General features: G+C 43.6%; 2 protein-coding genes across 3 annotated transcripts in view; both read right to left on the reverse strand.

Annotated features, from left to right (window-relative positions):
- igf1 (insulin-like growth factor 1) lies at window positions 1–22,996 on the reverse strand. Of its 2 annotated transcripts, none has more exons than XM_025004978.2 (5): window positions 22,717–22,996; window positions 14,798–14,957; window positions 5,850–6,103; window positions 5,556–5,591; window positions 1–3,794 (listed from the first exon to the last, which is right to left on the reverse strand). In XM_025004978.2, exons 2-5 carry the CDS (start codon window positions 14,949–14,951, stop codon window positions 3,735–3,737), a joined length of 504 nt encoding a protein of 167 aa, XP_024860746.1. In that variant the 5' UTR covers window positions 14,952–14,957; window positions 22,717–22,996; the 3' UTR covers window positions 1–3,734. The 2 variants fall into 2 exon arrangements, with proteins under 2 accessions (XP_024860746.1, XP_017267185.1); XM_017411696.3 differs by lacking the exon at window positions 22,717–22,996 and adding an exon at window positions 16,085–16,425.
- Window positions 22,997–23,195: 199 nt separating this feature from the next.
- The window catches only part of LOC108233191 (zinc finger protein 14), a 7,166-nt gene continuing 3,635 nt past the window's right edge, over window positions 23,196–26,726 (reverse strand). The window contains exons 6-7 of the mRNA XM_017411480.3: window positions 26,214–26,337; window positions 23,196–25,865 (exon numbers count right to left, since the gene is read on the reverse strand). Coding sequence (XP_017266969.1) covers window positions 23,254–25,865; window positions 26,214–26,337 — 2,736 coding nt within the window. The 3' untranslated portion in view covers window positions 23,196–23,253. The remainder of the gene's footprint in view (window positions 25,866–26,213; window positions 26,338–26,726) is intronic.

Below are 26,726 nucleotides of genomic sequence, written 5' to 3' on the forward strand. Positions count from 1 at the left end.
TGATGTTGACAAGTGGTTTATTTCAGCAGGAATGGTGAACAGTTTGTCAGTATTTTCTTTTCTTAAAGAAGGCAATCAAGCACCATAAATACCAGTGCTGTAATCAAACAGTTTCTTGGACAGTGAGCTTAAGGAAAATGTATTTACTCGTTAAACACTTCAGGGAGTCGTGAATGACTCACGCACTCCCACGTCCTATGCTTTATTGATTATTTCATACAGCCGACAAACTGAAATGGTCAAGTGATTCATAAGCAGATGATATGAAGCTGTTTCTGTGGTTTTCTGCACCACTTCCTAAAGCATACCACATACACTGAGGGTCTTCTGTCTGGTTCATTTTATCCAACACAAGCCCTATTTCAGGTACCAGAAACAGTTCGAGAAGGGTGTATTGTCGATGCAGTGCAGTTGAGACAAGAAAGGCGTCATGCAACAACCTGTTTAATGATTTGGGGTTTGGCGTAGTTAATGACCGTAATGCAATCATTAGTGTTAATCAAAAAGTCTTTGGTTTGTACTGTATTTCTGCCCAACTAGGACCACAGGTGTTCTCCAACCATCCCTTCAATTTAATTTTAATCAGCAACCCTTTAAAGATGATCTTTTAAAATTCACGAGCAAGAACCACACCATCAGTGAGACACGCACGATTGTTTACTGCACGATGTTGGTTGCATCTTTAGAATAATGTGACTCACGGGGGACAGAAAAAACCCCCAAAAACAACAGGTGGGTAGAAATGGTGGGATTTTATAGATGCGAGAAAAAACGGTGGTGGTGTGATCCGACTCCTGAACTTTAAAACTTTGCTTTGGCAAGAGCTGCGAGCGTGGTTTGGACAAATTAACTCAAAATCCCAGCTTACTCCTAAAGCGAGACCATGTAACTTTGGCAACATTCGTAATTCATAGGACTGTTACATTCCTTTTTTTGTTAGCCAAGTTAGTTTAGTAAATTATGATGAAGTATTCTCAAAACAAAGCCTGTTTTGTTTGTGCTTATGGACACGATTTGGGTCATCAAATCTAATCAGATAAGAAAGGAAAATACATTTTTTACACTGGGAGGATAATCAAGGATTGGTTATTGTTACATCCTCTTACAAAGCATCCCATACTACCCATGGTTAATGTTTAGACAAGTGTGCAATTGAACCACATGTTTTGCCCAAAATGAATTTCAGAAGAAAGCAAACTTGAAAGCACCATGTTATGCACATTTATACCCTATAATTGATGTGCTTGTTTATAAACCAGATTTACAAAATACTTTTGGAATCTAAACATATGTAGCGTTAATGAAACATGTTTTTGTTTTTTTGCCCATTAATTTTATGTTTTTGGACATGCGTGTCCTCTGGCACCCACCAAGGGTTGGTGCAGCAACCTTCAAACCCCCCTTTTCCTCAGCCTCGGGCAAATATAAAGTCAGTTTAATACATGTAGAAGAAAATAGAAAGAGCAAACTAAGCTTCTGTGCCTTAACTAATTTGAAGAAATAATCTAGTATATGTAGTTTGGTCAGGAGACAGTGATATAAGCATGGCTCTAAATAAATTCCAAGCGGACACTTCCTGAAGATGATTTGCAAAAGTTGCATGGTCTCACTTTGAATATGTATGCACACACACAGACCTCTGGACAGACAAAAGCATGCCATGACTGTTAACACAACTGGAAGAATCACAGTTTACAGTACTTCTGTCAAATTATTTGGCATAAGGGATCTACATTGAGAAAATAATTTAGGAAACAGTAGAAAAAATAGCATTTGCCTTCTTGGGACCACAATATTGTATACTCTTTTCTTTTTTTATTCTCCATGCATTCACAGATTTCACACAGATACATTTACTCGCTTGCACTACTACCTTACTGAAACGGTTTACAAATAAAATGACTAATGAAATGGTGGCCACAAGGCTGTGCAAAAGGGAAGACCTCCATGTAAGCCCTGCCATCTGTCTCACGTAGCCATCTGTAGCAAGTAACAAACTATAAAATAGCACCATTATACAGTGGATAGGATTCCTAATACAGTTTTGTTAAATGAAACCATCATGTACAATGAATGATAGTAATGCATAGGTTAACATAATGGGAGTACAGTTTTATTATACACAGAGAGAGGAGGCAGAGCCCCACATGAGTTGTCTTGGGCAAATTCATGGAGGCTCAAACAAAGAGCAGTTTCCTGTCAGATATCATGCAAGCACTTCTCAGAAATGGCTTTTTGTGAAGGTGGTCTTGACCTTTGCTCATAATTGCATAATTCTTTTATTTACTGTGGGTGCTTCGTATATGTATTTGTGTACTTTTTGTGTGTTCTCACTTTTCCAGGTGGACTTGCCATTTTGGTTGGCAATGTTTACCAAACTGTTTAATCTGCGTGTCTCTGTGGCGGACTTTGAAACGGATGCTATGTTGTTTGGTTCTCGCCGTCGCGTCAAACTCTGCAGACCGAGCCAAAACTGGTTTTGGAATGGTTTCGGCCTCCCCCTGAACCAACGAAATCTCACAAGACTGACCGAACAGTCCATAATCTTCCCCTTTTATGTAGCCATTGTTACAGCCTTTCAGTCTTTTGCTTAAAACTTTGGTATTGACACATTTGGGAGCTATTTATTCCCCAATCCTGATCAATTATTTCCATTAAGTGACTAAACTTCCGAGATTTTGTGCTGAACTTAAAGCTCAAACCTCCACTCAAACTAAAATGTTAGTTAATGGGCAACTGGACTGTTGACAATCCGATATGGCAATGGTGACATGAGAAAAGGACACAGACAACAAACATTTTGCCTGATTGTCACTATTTGACTACGCCATTCATTTGAGCCAAATGAACTTTGAGTCTACTGAATGACCTATTTCTAAAAACCAAACAAGCACTGATATATGTATGTTCTGGTTACTTCTCTGTATAAAAAACAGTGCAAGCCACAGTCTCTTCTTTTTTTTTTTGGTAATATCTACTGTATTTGACCCCCTTTCAAAATCCTCTCAGATTATGCTTCATATTTTGTTCTACACATGGATTTCGAACCCAATGCTCAACACTTTGTGGGGCTTAGGAAGGATTTAGATTGGTCTCAAACCCTCTTGTCACTCCAGTTAGTAGGGATTTGACTTGGGCTCAAGGTGAAATTAACAAAAATCTGATAAAACAAACAAAAATATCCACAGTAATGTATGGTGCATAAATACAAACTCTGAAGATAAAATGTTAGACTTGAACAGGGGTAGTAACTGTTATATGTAAGTGTGACAAAGTTTTACCAAAGAAGTGAAAGGATCCACAGAGTAAAAAAGGCTTTACCTCCACAAAGTCCAGGGGACAAAATTGGACCTCTCATTCCCAACCACAGCCTGCTGCTCTCTGATTGGCTGAAGCCCCAATAAGTTCCCACCTTTCCTGGAGCTGGAGGATGTTGCAGCTCTTACATCGAGGCATAATAAGCTCTTGCTTGTGTCTCAGCAGCTAAACTAGTCTTTTACATTAACAAAGAATCCCTCTCGATATGGAATGGTGCAGTGTACAAAATAATGACAATACCCCTCATCCTTTAAACACCACTTGGCTCTAAAGTTGCAATCATTTCAAAGCGCTTTTAAGCCATTGTTTACATCCTTTTGTTTACTTTTACAGTGAACCATTCCACAGGGGTACCAGGTAAGGCCACTCCCTTCTCTCTTCCCAAGTTGCTGGGTGTTTGTCCATTCGCTGCTTCCCTACATTCTGTAAGTTTTGCCCCCGGAACTTCCTCGACTTGAGTTTTTCTGGTGCACCTCCTGCAAATTAAAAAAAAGGAAACACACTTTTAGAGATAAAGCAGAGCTACAGAGAGGAGCCTGAGGATGAACATTTGGTGCCAAAGACCCTTAATTGTGTGTTGCATCGTGCAGATTTTCTGCCTTGAAAGTTGCATTTTATTTTGAAGGAGCCAAATCTAAGTTGAAGGGTTGCTTTTTTAAAGATGGCAGAGGAGACCTAAAATAAGTCCCTGGAAAGAACCAGAAAGTCACTTCCTTAAATGAAACCGCGACCAAATTTTTTACTTGTGCCTCATTTGTCTGTTTGTGTTGAGGTATCTTTGGAAACTTCTCACCCATAAGCCTGTTGATATCAGACTGGGGACTTTTTATCTCGTTAAACCAAAGATTAGTCATTCCACACCACTGGTGATTTTGGGTGGAGAACAAGGCCACCCCCAAAATTTCATTGACCACCCCAGTTCAGATAAGTTGTCCAACTGTGGGCCACAAAAACTTGCCTCATAAAGGATGAACTAACCATAAATCAAGCATGAGTCTCGAGCCAAAATGTGTAGGTGAGAAGTAGGAAACCATGAACTAAGCATTACCAAATGATGAGGCTAAGAATAAAAGTTGTTCACTTGTTTACTATTAGGTAATGATTACTTAACCATGAACTAAGAATGAGTCTGTCAAACCAAAATGTGGAGTTCCCGAGAAAGAAACTCTTAACAAAGCATTTTTAAATGGTGAGGCTCAGTCTAAAAAGTGCTCAAATGTTAACCTTTAGGTAATGGTTAGTTCATCATTTACCAAGCACGTTTTGTGGTTCTAAGTGTAAAGTGCTACCAATTTGTCTGTCAAGTCAACTTGGAAACCAAAGGAAACCCTATCAGTCATCTTACTTGCTGATTTAGCACCAGTTGTTAATCTCAAACAGTTATAATGATAGTTGTTTTTAAGCAAACAGAGTTGATTCCTGATCTAACATGTATTTGGTGACGTGCATCTGAGCTGATGATGCATTACTCACACCTAATTTTTTAGCTAAGTTGTTGATATTATTAGTTAATTATTTATTGTATTTTTTGTTTAAACAAATGGATAGAGCTTATTTTTCTCATGTCTTGTGCATGTTTGGACTCTGCCGACTGGATAAATGTCTTTGGGTTCATTAGGTTGTCTATTGTTTGCACTGTGCTGAATCAAATTTTAGACTGATCTATAACTCACTGTGACTGAGGGGTGAATCGTATCAGGGTTTTTTTGCGCTTGTTTCTTAAATGTATTAAATCACTGACAGTGTGACTGTATCAGACCAGACAGTTCTTTTTTGTATCCTCCCCAACACAAAATACGGAAAATTTGAATTTCAGTTTCACAAAAAGACACATAAAGATCCTGACCAATGATGAGGACAGTTGCTCGTTTTAAATTTAGGCCCTGTGTGTCTGTGTTATTTGGAGATTTTGCCTTGAGAGCTTAAGTGCCACTGTGTCTACCACAAAACCCACTTAGTCTGTTCTGTTGCTGATGTTTTTGAGACAAGCCTTCTCTCTTTCACGCTGATAATTCAAAAATGAAATGGCACACATTTATCCATTTCAGTTCAGTCCTTTTTTTCCTCCCCCCAAAAACAGAGAAAATTAAAATATATCAGTTTTGTTTTGCATTAAGAAAAACATCTTTGTCTTTGTGTACAACCCAAAGGATGCATGTTTTATAAAAAAAAACAAAAATTTAAATGATCAAATTATCAAGGTAGTAATAACTAAATAAGTTGCATCACATTCATACCTTGAAGGATGAATGACTATGTCCAGATGAAGGTCTCTGTGGAAGAAAAATGAAGCCACTTAAGTTATTTATATCACGCTCTTGCAATGCAATAAACTGCTAAGAAATTTGAACCAACTGAACCTTGAACATGACACTTGAGACATGTGCTTAATGCGATGCAATCTTTTTTTTTTTTTTTTTTATGTCTGTCTTTGGTATATTAGTATAGCTCAGCATATAGACTGTACAGTGCCCATTCTCAGGATATAATGTGTGCGTGTGACTTGTGAATAAGTTTAGCGCTGTGCTCACCTTTTTGTTTTTTGTCCTGTCTGGCTGCTGCGCTGTCCTGCGCTCTGTGCCCTTGTCCACTTTCTGTCCCGGGTTACTAACCTTGGCCGTTCTCGGCACGTCTGTGTGGCGCTGTGCGCGCACAGAGCGGACCGCCTTGCTAGTCTTGGCGGGCGCGCAGTACATCTCCAGGCGCCGCAGCTCACAGCTTTGGAAGCAGCACTCGTCCACGATGCCGCGTGACCGCCTTGCGCTGGGGCCATATCCTGGTTTATCTGTTGGAGAAAAAAAAAAAAACAGGAGGAAGGTTCAGACAAACGAAGAGACGGAAAAAAAAGCTGGTCCCTACTGGTGCATGACAGAGACTGAATCAGGTGTGTTCACCGTCAAGTGAATCTTGAGTTTCCATATCAAATTGTTTATTTTATGCATTGTTATTGCAGTCAGGCTTCAGGGACTGTCATAGCACAGAATCTGCTATTAGAGGTCTAATGACCTGCTCCTGTCCTTACAGTGGTTCATCAAACTGGTTATGAAATCCCCTCCAGGTTTTGTTCTTTTTTATCTGACAGAAATTTTTCTGCTAAACTGGGAAATTTCACCTCTTCAACAGCCTCCGTCAACTGTGGAGTTCCTCAAGGATCCATTCTGGGGCCGACTTTTTTTTCACATTGTCAATGGTTCTCTTGGGCTATAGCTTCTGCAATAAGTACTAAGAAAGATCTCTAAGCTCAAATCCCTCCTTTCTAATAATAAAAACAGCCATCAAAGCGTTAATCACCATAAGGTTGGATTATTGTAACTCTCTTTATTTTGACATCAACCAATCAGCAGCCAGGTCAGAACTCTGATGCCAATCTGTAAAACTGACTGAGTTATAAGCATTTTTGAATTTTCTACAGTTGATTAACTTCAGCGGCCAAACTGAATCAGGTTGACTCTAAAAGTTAATCAAGTGTGAATCCGATAAATTGTTATTAAAGTCTGTCCAGTGGTTCACCAGATATGCAAACTGTTAGATAGACATTGCAAACAGGACAAAAAAAAATTACACATGGAGGCAAAAACATTATCCCTTTGCTTCTTTATTACAGTTTAACTTTTTATGTCTGCAGTGCACAATGTGGTAATAAGCCAATTATTATAAGCAGGAACAATGCCCGAGTCACAAGTCCGATTTTCCTGATATAAAAAGTTCAAATGACACAAAATTATTCCATCTAGAGTTTATAGTTTATATTACCGCACACTGTGGACTCACTTTGGCAGCTGCATTTCTGTTCAACAAAAGTCATCTAAATGTCCCGCTCAGTGATTTTGGCTCGGTAGCCTTTTTACACAAAAACCTCTGAGTCTGATCCACCTGCAGAGCCGTCCAGGCCTCGCTGCTCATTCACATATTCATTTGTCAGCAGCCCCCCGAAGACTCATTCAGAGAACACACTGAAGAAATGTGGAAATGGCCGTAGTTAAAATTTATAAGGCTGCTTCGAGGTGCGACACTCAGGGGGTTTTGCAGTGACGTTAATACTCCCATCCTCTTTCAACTCAAAGATGGTGCTCTTCGGGTGGCTTTTAGAGGAGCCCGGACTCTCTGTTTACAACTCCCTACTCATTCGGAAACAGCGAAAAGCCAGAGAAGAGATGGGGCTTTTCCCTGTTACCAAATGAAATAATAATAATTTAATATGGCATTTACAAGAAGGAAATGCCTTCCCCTCTCAGAGTTAATAGCTCTTGGCTCGGACGCCTGCCAGTGCTGACAAAGTGCATTAACTCCTGCTCTGCATCCGCCTTGTTCTGACAATCTTGTTTTGGACTCGGACTAGATTTCATTGAGAAACAGAAGCATCTTTCACCTTCAGACCCCTCCAGATAAAAAAAAAGCCTTGTTAATGGAGGTGTGAATGAGTTAGAGAAGCAGCGAGGAGACTTTCATGTTACACATCACTGGAGCTGCATTATTTAGAGATCCGGGAACTGGATTTACCCAGATTTCAAACTTATCCTAATTTCTGTGTTTCATTGATTTAAAATACTAATGTGCGGGGAGTTTGCCAGGTATTTTATGCTCTTCTAGGAAACTCTCTTCTCCGCTTTCAGCCGTTTGAGCAAACAGATGGTGTGTGTCAATGGGAGCAACCTTGGCTGTTATATTAACATCTGATGTCAAGACATTAAGAGACATAAAGTTAAGTCCAAGCTGGCGATTATATAAAAGGCTGCTAGAAGCCAAAAGTGGGTCCGTGCCGTCTTTTTCTGGCCTGATTTCCAGTCCCTCCCAAAACAAGCCTTAACAAATTAACATCCGCTTTCGTTCCAAAAATAGTTTGCCACCCTGCTGCACAAACAGCTGGAAAGGGGGACCAGAAATCAGCTGGTGCCGGTTGTAGCGTAGGTTAATCAGCTGGAGCAGATCGAGGGGGTGGGGGGCATGCAGGGAATCATCAGCTTGGAAAGCTTTGGTTTTAAAGGCTTTAGTGCCTTCGATAATTGCAGTAATCCCTCACAAACAAGGAGTCGTTTCCTGGGACTGTCGTTAAACAAACCAGAATTACGGCGTTAAGAGTTATATGAATCTGCCAACGAGCCGAAACGCAGCTGTGTTTAGATCTCCTTATATCCCACAGTTATAGTACTGAATTATTAAAAATTTTAATAACACCATGAACACCATTGGAGGTGACCCCGATTCAAGATGGCCACCACAGGTAATCAACCTTAGCAAACACAAAAATGGCTCTAACTCGGTCATTTTTACAGCTGTCGAGCTACGATTTGGTGTGGTAGTAGCTGAGAGTCATAACCGACACATACTCCACGCACTAATAGGTCGCACAGAATCCATGTATAAAGCTTTGGCATGCATCAGTTTTGCAGCTGTTTATGGTGAATAAAAACAATCTTGGAGCAGATACTCCGCTCTACCTTCCACTATTTAGGCGTTTTCCAGCAGGGCCACTGCAAGCTGCCTAAAGTTTTTTTTTTTAGCACAAGTGCCACAGAGTTCATGGCATGCATGGTGTCTTTCTATCTTAGGATAACAGAAGATGACGCGCCTGCACCAAGTGTTAAAAATTGGTCATCATATTGTGAATGTGTGCTCATTTGCCAAAAAATGTCAGTGGCTGAAGGAACCCAATGCAGGCTTGCACTCTGGTGGGCAAGAAAACTTGAAGACTCGAAGAACGAAGGAAACGTGGAGGTATTTATCCTGAGGAAGGATAAAGACTGACATGTTGGAGGTGGTGTGATTATAAGAACTGAAAGAAACCAATAAGAACAATAAGATACCAAATTATAAAAACATGACATTACAAAACAATAAACTAAAGAATGAAGTCAAACGTCTGAACAAGAAAAATCTAATTTTCTTATCAATCATGCAAAAAATTGGTCCAAAACACATTTATTTTTTTTAATCATACTCATATTTTTTTTTAACCAGTTTTATGATAAATCATTGTCAATTGCTTAATTGCTGAAACAGCCATCAAAACTAATCTTTAAACAAGTTTTTTTGTTTGTTTTTGATGCCTTAAAGCAATTTTTGGTCTTGGCCATGGCTGTTCCAATGCACTAATCTGATCCACGTATTAATCACAATTTAGACCATCCGGTGCAAAACACAACAGCCTGATCTCTACTGAAGTTAGCCAAAGAACTCTTATTCCCCAAGAATATCACAAAAAGGTCTGACAGTTCATGGCAAAGAACAATGAAGTAAGTTTTTGGTTATTATTCGTTTCAGTTCAGGCAACCAGGGTTACACACATACATAAAATCAAAAACAAAGATGAGTATGAATAATGTTTAGCTCAGAGTCTCAGCTCAGAGCTGCTTTTTGCAGATGATGTGGTTCTGTTGGTGTCTTCAGACCATATCCGTCAGCAGGTGCTGGGGTGGTTTGTAGCCGAGTGTGAAGCAACTGGGATGCGAGTCTTTGCCTCAAATGGAGCATCTGGGAGTCTTGTTCAAGAGTCATGTCTGGATAGAGTGGGAGATAGATCGACGACTTGAGGCTTTCCCCCGAGTAATGAAGGAGTTGGTCCAGCTGACATGGTGAAGATTGAACTGAGTTGAAAGGCAAAGCTCTCGATTTGCTGTTCTGTCTATGTTCTAACCCTTGCCTATGGTGATGAGGTTTGGATCATGACCGAAAGAACAAGATTCAAACGGCTAAAATAAGCTTCCTCTTCAGGGTGGCTGGGCTCAGCCTTAGAGAGAAAGGGAAGAGCTTGGAGTAGAGCCGCTGCTCCTCCGCATCAAAAAGAGCCAGTTGAAGTGGTTTGGACATCTGATTAGGATGCCTCCTGGACAGCTTTCTTTTGAGTTTTTTTTTTCGGCAAATCCCACTGGGAAGAGACCTTGAGGTTAACGCAGAAGTCACTGGAGGGATTATGTATCCTCTCTGACCTGGGAACGCCTTGGAATCCCCCAGGAGGAACAGGAGAGGGGATTTCTGGGTTTCCCTCCCGTTGTCTGATCACGACATAAAACAGATGAATAGGTGTACAATTGGCATTTTATACAGCATCAAATCTAAAAGACAGTTGCTTTAAACAAACTTTTAACTGCGGTAGAACCAACATTTTTCAAACACTGCTAGTTGCAGTCCACTCCGTGTGACTTTTGTCCATTTTCATATAACTATAAATCTTAGGAATTGATGGACAGATGTTTCTAGACATATTTTTGTTTTCTTTGTAGGAGTCTCTTGAATGTGAAGTACTTGTCTAGTCCTAAAATGTCCCTCTAGTGTTAGCTTCACCTGACGTCCAGGTCTCAATGTTAAGGCAACCCGGCTGTCCTTTTCGTGAAACGCCTCTTTGTTTCGTGGCGCAGTAGCTCACGGAGGCAACGGAGATTTTCACTTCACATCTTGTGGTGATGGAGAGGACACGGGAGGCCTTTCTTCAGGCGCTTCCACCTTGTGTTCAAGCACAGAGGAGGAGGGGAGGGGAGGAGGGGAGGGGAGGGTGGGGGTGTCCTGATCATCCTGTAATCCACATAATCCGCTGCTGCTGAGAGACGAGGCCTAGCTGGGCGTGTTCGAGTGGAATCGTGTGTGCATACCCGCGTGTGACGTCTCGTGTGCTCATTCCACTTCTGTCCAGCCCACGTAACTCAGAGTAAAATTAACAAGGTCAAAGGCTCATTAATTGCGACTTAAAGTACATTTCTCTCGTTGGTTTTTCTGTCTTCAGATCTCCACCACCATTGGAACCCAAAGATAATTCAGAAAACGATACGCTTGTATTCAAAAATGACTGGTAACCTCATCCTGTGATTCATGGGAGGTCGTGCATAATTCATGTGGAGGAGATACACGTTAAGATGTCCCAAGCTAAATTTGGAATTCCTAAATATTTCAGCATGACCTAAAAGTGACTGAGGACACAAAGTGCTTACACTTAAGGCGAAAAAAGTCCCAGGACAGATTTGACTCAGGCACTGAACTTGTTGTTGAAATCGTGTCAAAGTTATGAAGAAAATCGAAGATTTCAGGGTAAGACTTGGAAAAAACTGACCACAGTTGTCTTTAATTCCATCTTCACAGACAGTGTTTTGTTTAATTATCCTTCCACCAACTGGGGTTTAGCTTTTCTGTCAGACCAAAGTCTACAGTCTTGAAATCCAACTGTGCTACTCTACTGTCAGCATGCTTAAGGTGGATTGGCAAAAGCACAGAAGGCCTACTGTTGTTGCAACACTGTTTCTGGACACATTATCAGTCAGAGGGCTGCCAAGTTCAACACGGCCAGGGGAAAAGTTCAGGGAAAGGAGCATGCTTCCTTTGGCCAAGCCATGCCCCGAAGAAGACAGGATCCAGATCTTTCACAAGGCCGAACAGGAGGAGAACGAACAAAAAGGCGGTGGTGAGAATGTCAGGGAGGAACCGAGGAAGATGGTCAGAAACAGATTTTCCAAGGAACAGCACCCCGCTGCTCGAACCTCATCCTCCTTTCAGAAAAAGGATGAAGTGTTCATGAAACACACCTCTTTTTGTTGTTTTGTTTTTGCAAGCAGGAAAATGAAGCTCTGATAGATGGACGCTGTGTGGTTCGGTGACAGCTCAGCGTAAAATGCGGGAAAGACAAACACATTCCCGTCACTGCGAAAACGTCTGGTCTTGTTTAAGGAGTGAGTCCCGCATGAGGAGTCGTGAGCTACGTTGGACTCAACTCGACACATTCTCACAAGATGAATATGGGACAGACCTACAAGTCAGAATGAAAGAAACATTTCTATAAGCGGAGGAAAAGTCCACCGTAAGAAGCCAACATTTTCCCACACAATCCTATCTGTGAACACTCTCCTTTCACAAATAAAATCGGAAACATTTCAACAAGTTTAAGCCAAGCTATTTACTCAGAATCCAATTGACAATTAACATTTAACAGATTTAAAGTCTACTGCTACAGCAACTCTTGGTCATATAGTTGGTCATTTTTGAGGTTGGACTGTTTTATTTTATATACAAGAGAAGCGCTACAGCAAATCTGGCAGGTGTTGCCAACGCAATCTGGACAAAGAAGACTTGCAAGTTGCATCGTTGCAGTAGTTTGGCAACTCTTTAACTGTTCTTTGGCAAACACAGGCCATGGTGCAGAGAACAGACAGGTCCTGGAAAAGCTGCATGGTGCACGGTGACCTTACAACAGCTGATGGTGACGTCCGTGCAAAGTGCACCGTGCGATGCCTTAACAAAATACTCTGAGGACTGGTACGCAAATAAGACATTCATCTCTGGCCAGACGTAAATTGTGGTACCAGACTAATTCATGAGCCTAAACTCAGCACTCTGTTAGGTTTCAACTGGGGCCACATTGAATATTGTTTCTATACATTTTAACCTTTAAAAACCTCTAAATTTAAACTTGAAACTGCAGATAATGGTGCAGCAACAGTAGAATTTTGCACAAAGCAAAATAAACCTAATAGAACAAAAACACACTGGCCAATCATAAATGTTGATTGATAGAACTAAAGGAAAAATGCAAAAAAAGTTTTATTTGTAGGTTGTAAAAATTAGATTATTAAATAAAATTGACATATTAGGAAGCAAGAATGGAGAGAGTGGCCCATTTTCTGCATAATTTTCTTAAACAAACAAACAAAAAAAAGATTTAAGTTTTGGCACCACTATTTGTTTTAGGTTAGATTTATCCATCCAACCTTGGTTAGGTCTTGGAGGCAACAGGTCAAGGAGGGAAACCCAGACATCCGTCTCCCCAACGACACTCTCCAGCTCCTTTTGGGGGATCTCAAGGTGTTCCCAGATGAGAGAGGATGCATATTCACTCCATTGAGTTCTGGGTCTGCCCTGGGGTCTCTGGGACATGCCCCGAAAACCCTGAAGAGGGTGGTGTTCAAGACTCTGAGATACTAGAACTCCTCCACTTAAGTCAAAGACTTGTTCCCGAACCAGGGAGCACTCCACCTTTTTTAGAAGAGTGACTCCCGTCCCTGCTGCTTCACACTCAGCTGTGAAAGTTTTGGCCTTTGCTTTAAAAAGACCCTCTAAGACACAACAGCTCAGTTTTGATGGGCTTTTGGAAAGACAATTCTCATTTATCAGTGCCTGGATCATCAGTGCAGAAAGTAAAAATTACATTTTAATGTGGATAAAGATAATAAAACTTGACTTTCCTGACTAAACCTTGTCTGGAATTTGAACTTGTAGTGTTTTTGTGTTTAAAATCCTTTCTTGTTTGGGTAAAATTTTACTCATATATCCTTTTTTGTTTTCAGTTTTCGTACAATATTTGAATATTTGACCAAAATCTTTGACTAGGTAACAGTTTGTATTACAGTGTGAATAAGAGTGAGTTTCCATGCTGACATGCAAGAGCATGACTGTAGACCTTATTTGTTGTTGTTGTTGCTTATAGTAATATCACTAAAGTGTGTACACTTAGGATAAGTGTGTACAGTATTCTGGGGTTTGTGAGGCTTCAGAATACAGTAGCTGCTCCTCTTGTATTTCTTCTGCTGTGTTGTGGTCGTGACTCAAAAACTGGCCCCCTCCTGGCCCTCAATCTTCCGTCAGTCAACAGGTTCTCAAAAGGGCTTATTTGCAAACCATTCCAAGTTCAGGCTAAGGTAAAAGCAATCAATTACTGGAAAAGAGAACGACTGAAAATGTGTTATAGACGCTGATCTCCCAACGAAACGTTATATCTTCTTCTTCTCTTGTGCTTGAAACTGGCAGCTGACAGAGTCTACCACATGTGGAAAATCTTTCATAACTTTGGGACAGAACCAAAGCGTTTATAATGGATTGTTCAGTCGTGACTGCTCATGAGTCAGAGGGACAATCGGCTGGTGCACAAAAAGGGTTTTTGTTAGGGATGTGTGCACGTTTTTGTGCAATTTGGCGTAATTGCTGGATGATGGCCAAAGAAATTTGACTGATGAGATTCTAAACTTCGGTTGGGCAGCTTCTACCTGCCTCCGCTTGTGTCCGACAGAACGAAACCCTGGATGCTGGTGGGACATTAAACTTCACGTATCCTGCGCTGTTCTGGGCTGTGTTTTGTGCCTTTTTACGAAACAAAAAAAAGGAGATTTAAACCCCGGGTTCTCAGTTTTCTTTGGGTAGTTTTCCATTCTCTGATGGAAAATAGAACAAACGTCAACATTTAGTTTCTACCCCTTTTTCTCTCAGATTTTTTTTCAGCCAAATTCCACTTAAAGCCTTTCCTCTGTGGGCATGACTACAAAAGTTTTCTTTTACAGGTTGAGCCAAACAGTGAGAGTGGAGAACTAAAACAATTAAGGGGGTTGGGTGGGAAGAAAACAACTTAAAGATAAGAAAGCAAAAGAAGGGAGGGGTAAAAAAAATGCAGTGAAAGTCAAGACATGATGCCAAACTGGCTGCTGTTTTATTTATGAGCCTCCTGGAGGTGGAGAGCTCTGGGACACATGCAGCCAGCCTTTATGAATAAATAAAAAGGTGCACTTACTGAAATAAAAGCCTCTGTCTCCGCAGACAAACTGCAGCGTGTCGACCAGCTCCGCCCCGCACAGGGTCTCGGGACCCGCCCCTGTTGCCGCCGGAGTCAGGATGAGGACGCACAGCAGTAGTGGGAGGGTGTGGCTACAGGAGATACAGCACATCGCACCCTGCACACAGGGGAGACAGGGAGAGAGCTTTAACATGTTCACTGCTGGAGACGGACCATCACCGGGCCAAGAGTTCTCACCAAAAGTTGAATAAACGTCTTTTTTGTGTGGCTTTTTCTAGTTAAGGACTGATAAAAAAGAAAGAGCCAGATGGCAAACTTGACAGGCGTTTTGTTTTGTTTTGGAAATGTGAAGGAAAATGATTCAATTTAAACTTCCACTTGGTGCCAAAGTCAGTCGAGCAAGGAGGCGGAGGTGCTCCGATGCTCAGGCGCGCCGTGCGCAACCGAGCAGAGCGCATCCAAACTGAGGCTATCATCCACCCATTACGCAGCACCAACTTTGCCACAGTCCACAACAATCAAAGACACCCATTCACCCATTTAGCATATCTTTAACAACCGGTTCAGCATATGCATTTGCCCAAAAGCCCAGCTGTCAGCGCGTTATTACGCACAAACTTATTCAGAAATAAAGGATGCAAGAGGAAAGAAAAACCCACCAGGGGATCTTTCCGATCCAAAAATGTGAGATGGAAAACAGCTCTCCCGCCAAAAACCCAGTGGAGAAACCCGACTGAGCCAGATGTACTTAATAATAATAACACTAATAAAGAGAATAAACACGGCTCATCACCATCATCCACAGATGCGTCAAGCTCTCCTCTTTCTCAATAAACCAAGCAGCAGGTAAAGATTATTTCAGTTTTTCATAATGCGCACTCAGCAGTAATTGCTGCGAAAGTTTCAAAACTGCATTAAGGCTTTCTGTTGGAAAAAAAGAAAAAGAAAGAAAAAAAAGAGAAAAGGAGCGCATGCAGGGCGCACAGAGGATGAAAATCCCATTCATGCACGATTCATGCAGACCCTTCAAAATGAAGAAATAAGTCAATTAAAGCGAAAGGTGGATAATCTGTGATGAAAACAAACATTGCTGCAAATGTGTTTTAAAACAAAGCTATAGAAATTATCATAAGTCTACATTTTTTATGCGTAAAATATAAAAAGGCGCAAAAAGCTTAATTTTATTGGGCAAATTTCAACGTGGATGCTCAGTGTAAGCACAGCGTGCGCGTGAAGAACCAAAAGGTCGTAATCTATAGTGTCAAAGGAAATCAGGTAAATTACCTTGAGGACATCACATAAAGGCCACTGAGAGGAGTGAGCGCAAGACATCCCCACGGGTCTCCGCAAGACAAACCCCGGCGAAAAAGAGCAACTTGTTTGAAGTCATTAAAAAAAAATCAGGGAGAGGAAGAAAAAAAAAGAAAAGAGGATGAGATGCGGCAATTTCACATCTCAATATTCCCACTTTGTTCCATTGCGCAGGCTCGATTTGGAGAAGTGAGATTTAGCGAACAGGAGACGGATTTAGAGAGAAAATCCCTCACATTTATCTACATTACACAGACATTTTCAACAGGAAACAGCTGGGCCAGCGTTTGCCTCCTCCTTGTCCTAAGTTATTCATTAAGGGGTTTTGGGCACGCGTTCAAATAACGTCATTTCTCTCTCTCTCTCTCTTTTTCTCGCTCTCTCTCTCTCTGAATGGGATGGGATTTTGATCTCTCGGAGATTTGGTTCACATCAGCACCTCACAGAACACGACCCGCTGGTTTGTGCCTCCATGGGCTCATGGGGCAGGGTGAGGAGTTAAGTTAAGGGCGAGGTGAAGGTTGATGGTGGGACCCTCGGTGGCCGTGCGTAATTTGGCACCTCGTAATCCGACAGCGAGGAGGCTGATCGGATTAAAAAAAAAAAAAGGGGGGGAACTATTAGAACCGAATTTCCACTGCCTCTAACTTGAGCACCCATTAAAAGCAAAATGGGAAAAGCTACATGTAAGATGGAGAGAATATGAGGGGAAAATGGGACATCGGATTTAGGTCCTTTCAGATTTTTCTTTGATTTCCAGTCAATACATGTTGGCTTGAAAGATGCTCTGGTTCAATAAAACAAAAGGAGGTGGGCTTTTACAGTGAAAAGACACTAATCAAACCTGATTCTCCTCTCTGTGTCTGCTTATTGACGCAAGGACAAACACCTGATAAGAGTGTGAAAGGGCCACCTGATGTCATCATGTTAATTCCAGGGTGGCTATGGGCTCACTGAGGGGTCGCAGGGGGCCCTCAAAGAGCTGTTTTCACAAGAAAGGAGATGTGAACACTGATCCAATCATTAAACGTGAGCTCAGTTCTGTCACCCAGTGCCGCTCGCTGGACACCAGCGTGCAAAAAGTTCAGGTAATGCAGGCGAAACACAACAAAAGACTATAAAACTGAACCACAGTGCATTCAGACCCCAACTTCGGTAAAATGAGCGGTGCTCAACATAAGGGGCGAGGAACTTCACGGGGTCACCAGAGAATTTTGCGGGGTCTTAAGTTTATTAAAAGGATATATATATATATATATATATATATATATAGCTCAGCTCAAAAGCAGGTGTTTGCCATTTTAAAACGACTCCGACCTGAAAAAGCTTAACTGTGATTTAAGCTAATCCTATTTTTATTTATTAGTCAGTCGCATAAGTGCATGTTTACGCTGAAGACCCGAGCTGGGGATGCGGCCCGTTAGCAGTAATGGTCCAAGTAGAACTTATGTTGCGAAACAGAACGTGGGAAGTGGAACCAGGCATATATGTATATTTGATGGAAAAATCAATAAAAACAAACCTGCTTGACCCTTTATATAATGTTTGTTTTTTTTACACTAAACAAAACCTGAATTGAAATCAACCAATCAGAGACCGGTTGCCATGGTTACCTGCCTATTTTCATGACAACCACCTCTGCAGGAGGCGGGGCTTTATACAGGCGGAGCTGAAGCACAGCAGAGAGGGACAGAAGAGGCTGTTACCTCTATTCAATAATGTCTTTCACCTTCTTCTTAAAGTTTAAAGGGATAGTTGGCATCTTTGAAGTGATGTTCTGTTAAATAGTTATCAGTAGTTAGTACCTTCTCAGCTGGGACATCAGTCATGGAGGAAGACTAGCTAGGCTAATGGCAAATGAGTGCCTAGATTTTGTTGTTTTTCAGGCTTACAAAACAACTCGTTCTCAAAAATCGATATACCACTGTGAAAGAATGCTACAGACTTTTTTTAAAACGATTTTTGATGCTGCAGACGTCTGGATTGCACCATCATCAGGAGCTGCTGGTACACACAGAATGGGACAACGGTGCTGCTTCGATCAGGACAAAGCTGGTCCATAATGACCTTGTTAGCATCGGCTCGGGGACGTGGCCGCTCCCTTAAGCCTCTCTGTTACGTGAAAACAATCTCAGCTTTCACTGACACACACCGACATATAAAGATCCCCACACAACCTGTGGCGTGTAAATGCTCCATGGCAGATTTCTGTCTTATCGCAGTAGCTGCACTCAGACAGCCGTGATGGGCTCGTGCTCTGTATTTCGCTGATGCGGTAGTGGGAAGAGGAAGGTGGGAAGGGGTGGCTGACCTTCCCTTGCTCTACCTCTGCCTCTTTGAACTGCCTCTGTGCCAAGTTTTCTCCCTCTCCGTCTCTCCCGCCTTCTCTTTTCTCTTCGATTGCAAAAGTATCGAACCCCCTCCACCGCCGCCTTCCGCCCAACCCCTTCACGTCCTTGTCTTCGAAGACGTCCACCTCAGTGAACTCCCTGACCAGAGGAAGGCTTGTTACACTCTCCCTTCTGCCGTGAGAAAGGTTCATCTTTGCAAGCGGTTTTATTCCAAGGTGGATCCCATAAAAGGGAATAAAAACTAGAACATTTCCGCAGCTACTGCACCAAAACTCTGTACTAATGTAAGCTAAAATAATGCCCAGACATTTTCTTGCAAGTTTCGTCTGCACCATCCGACGTACCCTCAGAAAACGCCACAATGCACCATTTCTGCAACCGGATGAGAAATCGGCCTTATTTAGCGAGTTGAACTTGACACCGACACAGTTTCCTGGTTCCAAACGGAGTTCTATCACCTCATTCGGAGCAGTGCTTACATGTTAGCACAGAGCAGTCCAAAAAGCCATGTGATTTTTTTTTTTTTTACGTTTTTTTCCTCACAGAACAAGATCCCTTTGGGTCTCCGCGGCCAAACAAATGTCCAAGTCAGAGACATGCAAACGCACACGAGTTCTAGGCAACTGTGCAGAAAAACAACAACAACAACAAAAAAAAGGAACGAAAACGTGACGAACGAGATAAGGCTGTGGCGAAACCCGTGTGAGCTCGGCAGCGACAGGGCAAAGCGAGACGGAGGATGCTGTTAGAGGAGTGCAGGGGTCCGGACCGAAAATGGGCGGGAGGGTTGAGGTCTGGGGAGCACATGGACAAGTTCACTTCAGGACATGCAAACACCTACACCTTTGATTAAAAGAGCAATCCTTCTTTTGCCTGTTTATTAGTCTGAGTGTTTTTCCAGCTCAGTGGTTTCCCTATTTCCTCCTTCACCCATTGAGAAAAAAAAAAAAAAAAAAAGGGGGGGGGGGGAGCTCTGCAAGAACAACAGAAGTAGGGTATCCATTGCGAGTGATTGGAGGGGGTAATTGCACATGTTTTAATGCGTGCGTTGCTTTCCAAAGCACGGCGGTCGAGCTTGTGTGCGGCGCTCGTGCACAAACTGTTATCAAAGCACTCCGCTGTGCCGTTCACATGGAGGAAACAAAAAAAAAAAGAAATGGTGCGTCACGGAGCAAACGCAAGAAATGGGGCTCTTGTTTTGATACGCTGTGTTTCCGTAGTAACATTCAGGGGTCACAGGATTTTGGCAAAAAAAAAAAAAATTGTGGAGCCTGCTGATGATCAAAAACCTGATTTTTCAGAAAATTCTCTCTGGGGAAGTTTAACCGTTTGTGGCGGGATTTCCAGCAAGCTGAACTCTGAGGCCGTGCCCCCTCCTCATTTCACTGGTGATGAAAACAAAAATCAGTGTGCAGCAGAGTCATTGAGACTGGGTTAGGGTTATTACTCAACCCTCTGTGTAATCGGAATCAAACCGGACTAAAACTGTGGGGTTTATGTCTTTGAAACGTTGCTTCTAAAGCGAACAAACCATACGCTGCGCTGTCAGAACGACGGGGTATCTGTAAACGGATTAGTGACCACAGTCTTCCAAAATCTGTTTTAACTTCAACTAGGAGGATTTATCTTTCACAACTGCTCGTCACCCAACAGCGAAGGGGCAACAATGTTTGGTCATGTGCCTGTCGTGTTAGCAGAATATCTCCCGAACCACTGGACGGGTTAGAACAAATCCCTTCAGATGTAATCACAGGATGCTCATCTGCAACTAACTGCTGGTGTCAACCAAGTTCAAAATGGCCACCACAGCTGGGAAACACAAAGGAGGCTATAACTATCAATTTTACAGCTACTGAGCTAAACTGTGGTGTGGTAGTAGCTGAGAGTCATTCACACATCCACAACATGCATTCCTTCAAGGAGAGCTGCTCCTGTCATTTCAGTGTAGGATTGGTCCTCCTTATTCTTTTAAAGTGGAATGAACTTCGCTTCTTCTGAACCGATTCACACACAAAAACCCATCTAAACTACCTCAACTAAAGCAGCTGAAGAGAGAGTGAAAACTTTGTTGTGGGTTTCTGTTTTTGTTGAGATTCCTCTCTTAAAAGTGCATCAAAAAGCCGGGACAGCTTGTGAACAAACTGAAGCCAGCTGGATTTAAACGCCACGCAAACAAATCGTCCACAGCGTTAAAAAAATGGATCCTTGGCTTTCCCTCAGTGTTATTCTGTCGTATACGACACTTTAACCTGAGGCACGGGTGTCAAACTCCGGGACTCGAGGATCGCTGTCCTGGAAGTTTTAGGTGTTTCTGCTCCAGCACACCTGATTCGAATGGTTCATTCACCTCCTCACCAAATCATGACGTTCTGCAGCAGCATTTCCACAGGTCATCCATTTAAAGCAGGTGTTTAAAAGCAAGGACGCATCTAAACCATGCAGGAGAGCGGCCCCCGAGGAATGGAGTTTGACACCTATGACCTGAGGGGATCCCCTCCTTTCAGACACACTTCACAAGCCATCTCAGTCCATTTATTCCCAGGTGAACAAATTTATTTTAAATTCTGTTGTATCTATACACCTGTTTCCTGCTGCTAATCCATGGTCGGGTCACAAAAGCAAAAGATCCAGGAGGGGGCACGAACCACCGCAGCTGACTCCTTTCACTGCAAAGGAGCAGCAGCTGAGGATTTCCTTCATGACGTCACATCCTGCGATAGGAGCCGCTCTGATTTTTGCCTCCCTCGTGCAACAAAAAAAGCACCCTGAGCTGTCGGAGGTCATGGTTGTAGAGTCAAGCCTGGGAGGATTTAGCTGAGGATTTCGGACAACGATCTGGTCTTCGTTGGGTTTGTCGAGCTCATTCCTGATCGGTTTTATGAAGCCAGGAGGATTTCAGTTAGCAGAGAAATAAATACAAGCTGAACTCCTGCCATAACGTCAACACAAGCGCATCTCTTTAGAAATATTCTAGCAAGCTAAAAGTAAAGACACTTAGACTTTGTCTTGTATCAACACTAACAGATTTCTAATAGAAAGATGCATTGTAAAAGCCGTGCAAAACTCTTTCCATTTTGGTCAGTTTGAGACCAAAAATCTGAGAGAAATTGTTTTTTTTTTATGACAAGTATTCAGGTGGATTTGACCCAGCAGTTGATCCTAAAAGGTTGAGAAAAAGCAAAACGATGTTCTTACATTCGGATAGATTGGTTAGTGCAGCTTTTCTGGTTTGGGAAACTTTATTAATTCCTTTTCATATTGCTTTGGCAGGATTAAACAAGACAAAAGAAGCCCCTTTGAGCTTTGAGATGCTGACTGGCTGATTTTCTTGGCTAACGTTTTCCGATTGATGTATCAGAATTTATTTCACCGATTCAAAAAGATGAAAGCAGCCATTTAAAATCACACAAACCACCAGATTCAGGGTTTCTACTTTAAAGCATCACTAATGATGCCCGTTGAAGTGCAGGTGAAACCCGGCTGGGGTTATCCCCAGATGCGGAGTGTTGACTTTATTAGCCCCCACCGCCACCCCTTCACACAATTAGACCTGTTGCGGCGTGCAGACATTCCCATCCATTACAAAATCCAGGAATGTTCCACTGAGTCAGAAACACAAACACAAAACAAAAAGCTGCACAAATATTAGGCCCTGTAATTAATGCGGTTGCAGGAACCGATCCTAGACGGGAGCCAATATTCAGATCAGGCTTAGGGTGATGCAGCGGGGGGGATGTGTGCTGCCTCATGCTGCGTTTAAGGCCTGGCCGGTGGCCCGCGGGTGACACCTCGTCCCGGGCCAGGGGGGAGCCGTGCCTGCGCGGCGGTGGCGAGGTTCCCCCGACTCTCCCCCGCTGGCTGCAGGGTGGGTTCGGCGCTCCTCGCCATCTGGCACCGCCGAGGCTATCTCTAGGAAAGAGCCCTCTGCCAGGCCTCAATTACGGGGGGGGGGGGGGGGGATCCAGGACACACTGAAGCAATTACAACCCCATATAAATCAATATGCTTTGGGTTAAAGAAGTGATCTGCTCCCGACACTCCGGAGGCTCCCATTCAGTCAGTCTTTCACCTTCTCCCAGAGACAGGATCAGCTGGGGTCAGGCGAAAGACCGAGGAAGGCGAAAGGTTAAAATACTGACTCGCAATAACCAAAGTGGGCAAATTAGTGTCGCGCGAGAGCAAAACTGGCCCAAGTAAACACATTTATCTGCAAAAAAAATACCACGTGAATGAACTTTTTTTTGTGTGTATTACCTTCAGCGTTTCCTGAGAACTGGCGTACAGATTTTGACTGAGGAAAAATCTGTGATTTCTGTGTCAGGATGCCCCAACACGCTCTGTGGCAGCAGGAGGGCACCGCTCACAGCCCCGGCAGTCATTAGCAGGACTACACTGCCATCTACTGGCCGAGGAAGACAACAGCTGAAAAACACTAAGCACGGTGGGAAATACATTCATGAGCACGATGACGTCTTCCCAACTAAGAAACCTTAAAATTACAAAGCAAATAAATGTAGAAACTCTCATCTTGCATATATTAAAATAACAAAAATGAAACATTTATGGTTTGATTCACTGGATCAAAAATCCACAAAGGCAGAATCTTTTTCTTGGCTTCACCCATGTGCTTGGATAAATATTTATTTCATTTAGAATTTAAAGTGGAGCAAAAACAAAAGGACACCAACTTGTAAACAAAATCCAAGTTCACAAATAAACTCAAAGGTCTTTGGAGATCTTAAAGGTTTAGAAGGTCATGAAAAGAAAAATTGAACTTTTTGCTTTTTTTTTTTACTGAAATACTACTGCCACTTCATCCGTGAACGTCGATTCGATTTTCACGTCGTGACTGAGCGAGTGCTCCCACAGAGCCTTCTTCTGGAAGAACGCCAAGCCGCAGTCCTCACATACGTAGCTCTTCGTCTTCCCCGTGTGGGTCCGCCTGTGTTTCTTCATGTGGTACGACAACCGGAAGCTTTTATCGCATATGTCGCATTTGAACGGCTTCTCTCCCGTGTGGATGCGCATGTGTGACTTCAAGTAGCCCGACTGGATGAAGGCCTTGCTGCACACGTCGCACTTGTACGGGCGCTCCCCCGTGTGGTACCGGTTGTGCAGTCGGAGCTCGTTGACCGTCAGGAAGGTTTTTCCGCACACGGTGCACTGGTGAGGCCTCTCGCCGGTGTGGAGGAGCTCGTGCCGCTTCAGCGACGTCTCCTTCATGAACTGCTTCCCGCAGGTGGTGCAGGAGTACCGGACGCCGATGTGAACCTGCTCCACGTGGTTCGTGAGCTGCATCTTGGTGCGGTAGGCCATGTCGCACTGCGTGCACGCCCAGGGTCTCTCCTCCGAGTGGGTCCCCATGTGCACCGTGAGCTCCGAGGCCGAGCGGTAACATTTCCCGCACTGCCAGCACAGGAACGGCTTCTCCCCCGTGTGCTTCCGCTGGTGAACCGTCAGGCAGTTGGAGGACCTGAACTTCTCTGGACACATGCTGCAAACATACGGGAACTCTCCCTTGTGGATTCTCTGGTGGATGATGAGGTAGGACAACTGGATGAAACTCTTATCGCACTGAGAACAAGGAAAGGGTCCGGTGAAGTTGTGCTGCTTCTCGTAGTGTTCCCTCAAGCGCCGCAGTAAGGTGAAAGTCTTGTCGCACATCGTGCACTGCACTGGTCGGTGCATCAGTTTGTGCCTCTCGAAGGCGGGCTCGCTCGCGAGGATCTTCCCGCACTCTTTGCAGTAGAGCGGGTCGTGAATCCTCTGGTGCACCTTGAGCAGCGTCATGCTCTTGAACTCCTTCCGACAGTCGTTGCACTTCATGACGTCCCCGATCTCCACCTTGCAAACGTGCTCCTGGTGTTCCTTCAGGGCAGATGGGTACTCGAAGTGCTTGCCACAGTTGGAGCACCACACCGGTATCTTCAGCGGGGGTCCTTGCTGGGGATCCATGCTACCCACCTCCATCTGACTGGGCCCAGCTCGCAAGTCTTTTTTCCACAAGAAACGGGCGCTTTTCTTATGGCATATGGCGTAAATCTGATGTCTTTTCAGGCCGTGCATGTGCTTGAAACGCTTCTTGCAGTGGATGCAGTGGTATGGTCGGTCCTCCGTGTGGCACTGTAGGTGCCTATTCAGTGTTTTGACACTATCAAATGCCCTGGAACAGACAGGACACACCTTAAGGGATTTTTTGGTGACCAGCGCGAACAGGTTCTTGTCCAAAGTGTTCGCAGGCTCCTCTGAACTCCGCCCCGTTTTATCTACCTCATCGGCATCTTCGCAGTGCTGAGCGTCCACTTCAGCGAGAATCTGTTCCACCGTCTTGCACTGCTCCTCCCGGATGCCCTCGTGCCCGTGAATGATCTGGTGTTTTTTTAACGTGTCTTTGTACTTGAAGCCCTTTTCACACGTGACGCAGATGAAAGGGCGGTCTTCGGAATGGGACCGTAAGTGCTTTGCGATATCCGCCGTGCACGGAAGGATCCTGCTGCAGATGGGGCAGATTTTACCCTCCACTGACACCTCCGACGACGGCTCCACATTGGAGCGTGGTGCCTCTCTCCTCCTGGGCCGTCTCTGCTCTCTGCGCTTGCAGATCTCCTTCTCGTGTCTCTTCAGCACGTAAGGATTCTTGAACTTCTTGTCGCAGAAGGAGCACTTATACGGGCGGTCCTCCGAGTGGGACTTCATGTGCCGCTTCATATCTACATCCCGGGCAAAATACTTCCCACAAAGCAAGCAGTTTTTGCTTTCTAGCATCTCAGAGGTGCTGGGATCTTCAAAGTCCTCGTCTTTAGGGTTGTTGCTCACGTCTCCCTTGGCGTGGACCCGCATAGTGTGTCTGTTCAAGTCGTAATGGTCCCTGAATCGTTTGTCGCAGCTGCCGCACTTGTACTTGAAGTCGCGGTTTGCGTTGTGGATTTCCTGGTGCCGCCTCATGGCTGCCGCTCGCAGGAACGTCTTACTACACACAGGACACGTCTTAGTGTTGGGGTATTTCTTTCGTAGCCTTTTAGCCTCCATTTGATCGTCGCTCCCTTCAAAAGTTTTTCTTTTAAGCTCAAGCCTCTTGCTTTGCTTCAGCGGCTGGAAAGCCGCCGGCTTTAAGGCGTCACCCAAACCCCCGTGCGCCGCTGCGTCCTCTGCGGCTGCGTCCAAACTTAACTCGGTTTCCTCGGGATCGTCGGACTCTTCCAGACCGGGCGGCTGGTCGATCTGGATGTAATCGAGCAGCGTCACGGTTTCGCCCTCCACCTGGACGGTCACACAACCTGGCATTTCCGAAGAAGGCTGCAGCTGAATTTGGTCGGGGTGGATAACAATCTTCTCCAGCTGAGGAAGGGACAGCGACGAGAGGATGCAGTTTCCAAACGTGGCTGGAATGGTTTGAGTTTCGTCTGTGGGGAAATTTGGATTTTCTATTACTTCAATGAACCTTCACAGCAAATTCTTTACATTCGTAGAGATAGTTTGTATTGTTGGTGGTGAATTATCTTTAAAATTAGCAGCCAAAACTAATTACTCAAAGGCATACTTCACCAAGTAGATGTATTTGACTTCTACTAAATGAAGCGTTACTTATAGTCGACGGAAATATATATTTTTTTACTCAAATACTGCAGTTTTGTCAGTTTTCTTCACTGCTGTAAATTCAGTCCAATTCGAACACCACTAAACTCTATTTTCACTTCACCATTAGTTGAGTTGGGACTAAGAGATGACGATACATGCAGAGGAAGACTCACCAGAAAAATCGCACAGTCCGAGCGCCGTGTGGTAATGCAGCACAGTTTTTAGGTGCTGGGGGTCGGGCACCGAGTGCGCACACTCCTCCAGGGCAGAGGGGACGGCACCGAGCATGGAGGCTGTCTAGAAAAGCAGATGCAAAAATACAGAGAAAACAAATAGGTCACATTTAATAAATATCATCACACAGTGGTCTAACACTGACCAGTTAAAGCTGGCATGGGCCCAGTTAGTTGTTTCAAGATAAACTACGGTTTTGGACCCTTTAAAGGTTTTTAGTCCTACAGTTTCTGCAGTCTGAGGTGTTAGATTGTGTACTGGTTTTAACCCTCTGGGGTCTAGGGTGAAACTGGACGTTTTTTGGACTATTTTAAATTTGCATTATATTTCACCCTAAAAGTGGTTTAACCTGCCATGTTTGGGGTCATTTTTTTCAGCACAACCTCNCCAAGTGTGAATTTCAAGTAATATTTTACTTTTGACCTACTGTATTAACACAACAGACCTACAAT

Source organism: Kryptolebias marmoratus, linkage group LG18, assembly GCF_001649575.2.
Source record: "Kryptolebias marmoratus isolate JLee-2015 linkage group LG18, ASM164957v2, whole genome shotgun sequence".
Lineage (NCBI taxonomy): Eukaryota > Metazoa > Chordata > Actinopteri > Cyprinodontiformes > Rivulidae > Kryptolebias > Kryptolebias marmoratus.

Bases quoted from the DNA above. Each gene is read 5' to 3' on its own strand.
- igf1 (XM_017411696.3), bottom strand. From the start codon at position 16,132: ATGTCTTGCGCTCACTCCTCTCAGTGGCCTTTATGTGATGTCCTCAAG. The intron at 14,958-16,084 runs GTAATTTACCTG...CCCTGTGTGCAG, and splicing joins CTTTATGTGATGTCCTCAAG to GGTGCGATGTGCTGTATCTC. The intron at 6,104-14,797 runs GTAAGTGCACCT...TTTCTCCAACAG, and splicing joins AGACAGAGGCTTTTATTTCA to ATAAACCAGGATATGGCCCC.